General features: G+C 35.2%; 1 protein-coding gene across 1 annotated transcript in view; it reads left to right on the top strand.

The window, feature by feature from the left end:
- EYA4 (EYA transcriptional coactivator and phosphatase 4) overlaps window positions 1-7,990 on the top strand; it is a 262,482-nt gene that overhangs the window by 27,063 nt on the left and 227,429 nt on the right. Inside the window, exon 2 of the mRNA XM_007452991.1 lies at window positions 1,811-1,909. Within this exon, the coding sequence (XP_007453053.1) occupies window positions 1,877-1,909 (33 nt within the window). The 5' untranslated portion in view covers window positions 1,811-1,876. The remainder of the gene's footprint in view (window positions 1-1,810; window positions 1,910-7,990) is intronic.

Below are 7,990 nucleotides of genomic sequence, written 5' to 3'. Positions count from 1 at the left end.
CAGCAGGAAGCAGGAACAGAGAGAGAGACCCAGATGTGATATGAGGGTCCATAAGGAGGAGATGGGGGAGAATGGGAGAAGGAAGATGGAGGTGTGAGGTAAAAGGAAAAGAGCTGGCCTTTTTCCAGTCACCGTTTCCCAGGTCCACCTCCAACACAAGGAATGACATCTTTAAATCTAGAACTTCTTGCCTACCTATCCTCCTGAATTTGGACCTCAGTGTGCCTTAATATCTATACTTGCCCCTTCCCATCTCAAATGCACTTTAAAATTGTGCTTTTCTTTAAAATGACACTTTTCTGGTTTTGCAGTATTCTCAATCAGTATCTTACTGAGACTATCACATTACATGTTACCATTACCATTTTATGACTTTTAAAAATTAAAAAATTAAAATTAGAAAAAATTTGAGAAAGTCAGAAAAAAAGGTTTGATCTGTGTCTCTGTGTTTGTGTATGCATAAAACAATTTACACTTTAAAATGTCTTATGTTCTAATAAGGAAAGTAACAGGTTTATTGTAGACCATAATGCAAAGCAGAAATTAAAACCACGCCTACCTGGTTGTAGTAGGGAATATGTAAAACTGAGCAAAAATGCTTGCATATGTTGAATGTTCAATAAACTGAATTGGGAACACATTGTTTCTGCAGATTTGAATACTTATTTTCCACTGAAATTATATTCTCAGAAATTTTTGATGTCACCAAATATTCCTTGAAACGTGCATTTAATAATTTATATCTGTTTATGCCTATGATGAACACTTTTTTATATAAATCTTTTTTAATCTCATATTTTTTTAATTTTATTTTAGAACTAGAATATGAAGGGCTAGAAATGTATCGCTGCTATTTTAAAGTGCATTTCATTTATTTGTGAGTCTGAACATTGTTTTGTGGTGATTGACCATTTTTCTGTATGGGTGTGCGTGCCTTTCTATTTGGATTGTAAGAGCTCTTTGTATGTTAATGACATTAGCCTGTTGAGTTTGATACTTACGGAGACACTTCTTTTTATATTTTCATGTATCTTTTAATTGGGATTATTTGTGTGAGGGGGGAACTCAAGGGGGTGTTTGGCTTTTTTGTTTTATATTCCATTGCTTTTATTATATAAGTCTTCTCTATCTGGGAATTAAAAATATATATGCCTATTTTTCTTAGATTCTTTTTAAACTTCAGTTTTCCTAGAAAATTTTTAATATATGATATGGAGTAAAGATGAATGTTTTTTTAGTAGTTTACTGACCAGTTGTCCTTCCCACATATTTCTGTAATACCTTCTTTAGCATAATAGTCTTATTTTCATTCTCTTTTTAAAATTGGGCATGCATTTTATAACATTATATGTTTTAGAACTGAGTCTGGCGATTAAGACAAATTTTCCTGTAATAGAGAGCTGTCATATTAAAATACACATTATATTTTTTCAATTTTATGTACTTTAGAAAATGAATGGTTAATGCAGACTTTTAATTTTTAATCTGTCAATTGCTTAATGACAGACCTCTCTCAGCAAAATAGCAGACTAGGTGTTTATTACAGCCTGGGTCTCTGAAGCTGTCCTCAGATGTTTTTGCTTACCTGCAGGATGCCTGAGCTAGCTGTTTATATATCTCAGTTTTACTATGATGTGATTTTCAAGATCATTATTTCTATCAGATACGGGGATAATGCATTTTGTTCTATAAAAATAATGCTTCTACAGATTACCAACTATCATGTAAATCAAAGTTTGGGTAATTTTACAAATAATTTCGAAAGATAACGTTTTCATTTTTCCACTTTGTTTTCATCTTTTTGTTTCAGATAGTCCATTTTTAATTGAAGGAAGCTGCTTCTACTTGGGAGTGGCAGGAGAAGTAAGGAAACCACATGGAAGACTCCCAGGACTTAAATGAACAATCAGTAAGTCTTAATTCAATCTCAGTTTTGCTGAAAAATGTTGTGGTAAGACTACTCAAAATCATACTAAAAAGAATATATTGTAAAAAGCAAGTTTTTTGTTATTTTTTAGTTGATTTTTTAATTCTCTTTCAAGATCATAAAACAGACCTTTGGAAATGTATACTCTTTCGGATTAATGATATCATATTTTGAGGTCTTCCTTGATTGTCTACTTGTAAAGCCAGTGGTAGAAAAATGAGGGCATTGAAATCATGCTGAGTGTTTTTGACGGTCTCAACAACTTTACACACCTCCTTTGTTGGGTTTTATTCCAGATGTGCTTGATAGTGCATGTGTTGTTGAATGTCAGAAGCATGAAAGGAGAAGCATATTACTAGCTTGCTTATTGTTCATTTCAAGGATGGTGACCACAGTCCTGAAGGGATTTCCTTATTTGCTAAGCTCTTTGGAGAGTGAAGAATGCACGAGACTGGTGGCAACCATTTTAAGATTTGGATTTCTCAAAGGGAAAGAATTTATATGGCCTTTCCTCCTAACTTATTAGTAGTATCTCCACGACACTAGTTCTTTAGTGTGTGGAGCTGGCGTCAGTGGGAGCTCTTCCCCCACAATCCCACAGTTCTGCCAACTGCGGCCCAAGCTGTTCTGCCCACAGACAACTAGTGATGTCACAAGTAAGGAGCTACGTGTACTTACTACGTGTGTGTTATGCAGACCGATGCTAGTCTCCATTAGCTTGTATAATTATGACATGAACTTAAAGTCTCATGTTTCCATCAGGCAATAGAGGACAGTGTATTGGTGTATAATAATGTGGTTCTAGAAACGATTTCTATAACAAGTTCAATTTAAAAAGTCAGAATAATGTGTGTTCTGGTGCATACATACCATTCTAAGTTAATTTAATTTATTTTCTATTAAGTATTTCATTTAGATGAAATGATAATCAAGTTTTTAATTTACAGACAGACATCATGACCATTATCTAATTTCTTTGTACATTATATTATTATTTAATTTCACACGGCATCATTACAGGAAAAATGTAACAAAAAATTACAAAGCCATAAGGCTATTAAAAAATCTGTCAAATGGTAGAGATATTATTCCTCAAAAATGGCTCGAGATTTTACAAAAGTAGACAAAAGGCAGTTGGGAGGCAGGGGCTTCAAGGTAGTTGTTTTAAAATTCTGGTTATTGAATTATAAGTATTGGTAGTGTAGACTCTAGCAAAAGGGACAATAGTGAGCATGATGATATGTCGCCCATGCCATTTTATGTTTTTGGATCCCAGTGGCATCAGAGGTCTGTAAGTGTGACCATATACGTACCTGAGTGAATGATGACATGATCTTTGTGGCGATGCTTCATGAGAGGACTACTGTCTATCTGTACTTTGTTCTAACACACTGAGGATTTCTTAAAAGTTTGTGTCCATGTGTGCAAGTATGCGTGAGTGTGTGTGTGTGTCTGTGTTAGACTGACCAACTATCCCTGTTTTCCAGAGACCCAGGAATTTCCTGGGACATAGAATTTTCAAAGCTAAAGCAGGTAGAGTCTGTGCAAACAGGGATGGTTGACCCAGTTAATTACCTTAGGCTGTGTATATACTTAAGAACAAATTTTTGCTTCAATACAGTTGAAAGAGGTTAAAGAGAATATAGTTTTAGGTTTACCGTTAGAGTGAGGTTATTACCCCAAATGCTTCATACCACCTTTTAAAGAGTGAAACCCAGCACTTGTAAATCGTATAGAGTTTCCTTCCAGTGATATTTTAGGGCTGTGGAACTCAGTATTTAAAAAAAAATTAAGTTCTCAGTGTTGTTAATATTCAGCCAGGTTTGAGAATCAGAAGTCTTGGGTGACCTCAGCTCAAACCCAGCTGCTGAATCGGTGGTGAGAATGGGAGAGATTTTGAGAGAAGGAAAGATGGCTCTCCATTCTCCCTTTCTCTTTTCCTTCGCCAACACTGAACTCTCCATCTGAGGGTTATGGTCCCGTCAGAGTCAAATTGACAGCTCCTGATCTGTGGAGTGGTTTGATAGGCCGTCAAGAGTGGGCACTTCTGCTTTAAACCACAGGAAACGAAGTTTGCATCACGTGTTCGTGGCTTAATTGCTTTGGTTTTTATAAACATCATAAAGCCTTCTTCTTCAGCATTCTTAGACTTATAAGAACAGACAGGCTCATCTGTTCATCTTGTCCATGTGCAAAGGGACACTTGAGTCTATTAAGTCCCAAGTCAGAGTTGGGACTTTGCAATGGTCTTCTGACTCCAAGTCCAAAGCTCTCTCCATGCCTTATCGCATTTGAGTTTTCTTATTTGGACTTTCCTCACTATAGAATCAACTCCCATTACATTGAAATGATTCCTGTTTGAATGAAATCTTTTAAGTGACTTTAAATCTTCCAGAGTATATTGATTAATGTCTCAAAGTTTTTTGAAAAATGATACTTAGTGTTTATTAAGATATAGAACAAATAGGGTGAAATTAAAAGAGAGCTCATAATAAGATGAAAGGGAATTTACTTAGATCATAGCTATTTTACTTCAAGAAAGAGTTTTTTTTTCTCTAGGCATAGACATAACAATAGGTGCCAGTTTGCGCACTTAATGCACATCTAGCATTTTCTGTATACTCTCTCCCATCCTTACCATATCCTTGTAATGTGTTTGTTATAGTCACCATTTTACAGATAAGGAAACTATGGTTTAGAGACTATTAAGCTCAAACAACTCTTAAGTAGCAGAGATTAGAATTGAACCCACTGTTAGTTAGTCCTAAAACCTGTAATGAATGGATTTTGCATGATACAACGTAAGGTAAGGACTTGAGTTGTGAAATCAGACATCTCTGACACTTATATACCATTGGGAAATTTCTCAAACTCTTCCTCAACTGTAGAGTGGGGAGGATAATAAAAAGATGTTATAAGAAGGACTCAGCACATGCCTTCCTTAGAGTAAAAACTCAATAAATGTTAGCAAATATTACAATAGCCTGATATATTCATATGGTCTTTAATGAGTATGTGTGTTCATTCTTGCATATTCAGCTACCTTCTGGCAGCCATCCCTGACTGGAAGCACAGAGGTCTATGGACTCAGCAGATGAAAACTGAACTCACCAGCTCTCCTCTCACAATTTCCCCCCCTTTCTCCTCTATTCCACTGCTTCCCATCTCAGTGGATGGCATCATCAGCTACTGAGTACGTTAATTCAGAAAACAGGTAGTCATCCTTTTCTCCTGCATCCCCATCTCAAAGTCCTATCCATTCTCAATTTTTAATATCTCTCAAAGTTGTTCTCTTATCTCTATATCCTTATTTTGGATCTTTCTTTTTATCTCTTAACTGTCTTTTTCTGTTTTGTTTCTAGAGTGGCCTTCCTAATTTACATACCTAATCCCATCATTATTCTACTTAATATCCTTCACAGGCCTTTTCTTGCCTTCAAGAGAAAATCCCAAGTGTGTAGTAAAGCACACAGACTTAATTGCTTGTCTGTATCTCTAGACTTATTTCTGGCTTCTTTCAGTTCCCTGAATCTTGCAGACTCTGTGGTTTCTATGCATTTGCTAGCACTGTAGCCTCTTCCCATATGGCCTTCTTCCCCACCGGAGAACTTGTAAATCTCGAAGACTCACTGAGGGCTTCACTCCCTCTGAACAAGCCTCTCAGGTTGCCTCCTTCTTCCCCGCGCTGTCAGCCGCGCTGGGTCAGGGGCCTCTACAATGTGCTGCCGTACGCTTTGGCATTTACCTCTATCCCAGGACTTACCCCACAGAACTGAAATCTTATCTGTTTATTTGCCTCTCTACTAGATTATAAACTGCTTATGTGTAATAGTGGGTCTTGTTCATCTTGTATCCTTACTTCTTAGCACAATTCTTGCTGACATTCAATAAATGTTTTCTTCAAAAGCTTTTACATACTGTTAGTAAGGTATGTTAATGAACAGCCTGACAAATCTTAGAAAGCCAAAATGTTATTCTCAGAATGGATTACTGACTCATGAATTCATGTATCACTTAACATTTTTAAAAAATTGCATATAACATGTAACACTAGTTTAACAGCATGTGATCAAAACAAAATTTGGTCCTTAATTTTTTTTTTTTTTTTGCATTATATCTGGATCATTTTTTGCAGTCTGACTTAGAGAATCTAGGAAATTTTAAGAGGTAAGCAATTAAACTAAGATTTAACTTTCATATTTGTCTGAAGTTCTTTATTAGAACTTCATAATTATTTAGTAGCAGTTTGTTATATCCAATTATAGCTTGTTACAGTTTTTAAGGAAATGTTGCTCTTGTTAATAAATATGAATCTAGATTATACAAAACAGTATTTATACTGATAATCAGAAGTTCATTTGATACTCTGAAATATATTATATTCCTTGTATTCAAATAAAGGCTGAGCAATATTTATGTTTTTATAGCTTCCATAGTATCTTTATACACTGAGGTATTTTAAAGTCTTATCTTGGTGGTGCTAAAGATTCCCACAGATTTTTTCGGGTCTGATTCATTCATATCAAAGTGAGAGGGGGTCTTCCCTGGTGGTGCAGTGGTTGATGCAGGGGACATGGGTTCGTGCCCTGTCCGGGAGGATCCCACATGCCTCGGAGGGGCTGGACCCGTGAGCCATGGCCGCTGAGCCTGCGCGTCCGGAGCCTGTGCTCCGCAACGGGAGAGGCCACAACAGTGAGAGGCCCGCGTACCGCAAAAAAAAAAAAAAAAAAATGAGAGGCCGTCTGACCTAAATTAATCATCAAGCTAGAAGGTTTGAAAAAATATGTTGTTTGTTAATTTTATGTAGTATATGTTATACAATAAAATATTAGTGGCTACTAGGTAAAATGAGTTACAGTTTATGGTACAGTTGCATTCCCTAATATTAAAACATTAAGGGCCTGAATTTTCCTACATATGTAAAACATTGTTACTGAATCAGTTAATTTATATTACTGATGACATATTTCAACTAATGATGTCTAAATTAAGTCACATCCATTGGATACATATTTTACATCGTATATTTCAGCAGTATTTTTAGAAGTTCATATCTGTGTAGATATTAATAGTATGTATTTTCTTGCATCAAACCTGCTAATTTAATAATGTGTATTAAAATTCTAGTTAGTTTAATAAATTAATCTCTTTTCTGTCTCTGTTTTTCACCCCCGGAATACCAAATGATTTTAGATTATTCCTCAGCTGTTCGTTCTTAGAGATTCCATATTATCATTTTTGACTACAGCCACTAGCACATCTTTAAAACCTGAGCTGCTTTCTGAGCCATTTAGACAGCTTTCTAGCTGTTGTATGGAATTGAATATACCATCAAACTTATCATCTAGATGTAGAGCTTCAGAATCACCAACTTCTATCAATGTTTCAACACTATGTAGAAAAGAATTATTTTTGTTAGTTTCAGTTTAAATCACTATTTCATTTTTGATAATGTAGCATATTATCAATATCTGGAAATCCTCTTACTCTTCTATCGCTTTTTTCTTGGATAGGCTAATTGATTTTAGATCATATGCATACAGTGTATTTTATTCAGATATAACCGAAATCAGGTTATTGTTTTTGAGGCTACAAATCTGGAAGAACTTGTCCTTTTAACTAGTCAAAAGAACCATATTTACAATATGTATTTTTTATACCACCCAACTGGACAATATACTTCCGAATTCAGTGGAATTCTGCTTAAAGCTGAATCAATTTCAGAGCTATTGTAACTCCCAATTGCCAATTATGGCTTTGCTTTGCATTTAGATAATAGAGTACCTAAACGGTGAAATTACCAAGTAGATACGTTAAATATGTTTTAATTTTTATTAGTCATTGAGACTTGCTCTTTCATTTTAAGCAATTTTCTGACTTTGAATTTCTATATTTTGGCATGAGCTTATGAAGATTCACAGGAAGATTCCATGAATTATTATCTTCTATGACCTTCTAAAATTATAACTTAATTTAGTAAAACTTTTCCACAAATTTTAGAATACACACACATATGTAAAGAGAGAGAGAAGGAAAGCTCCGTATTATACAGAATACGGGTTG

The sequence above is a fragment of the Lipotes vexillifer genome, unplaced genomic scaffold, assembly GCF_000442215.2.
Source record: "Lipotes vexillifer unplaced genomic scaffold, Lipotes_vexillifer_v1.1 scaffold155, whole genome shotgun sequence".
In the NCBI taxonomy this organism is placed as follows: domain Eukaryota; kingdom Metazoa; phylum Chordata; class Mammalia; order Artiodactyla; family Lipotidae; genus Lipotes; species Lipotes vexillifer.
This window is presented reverse-complemented; position numbering and strand designations above follow the sequence as displayed.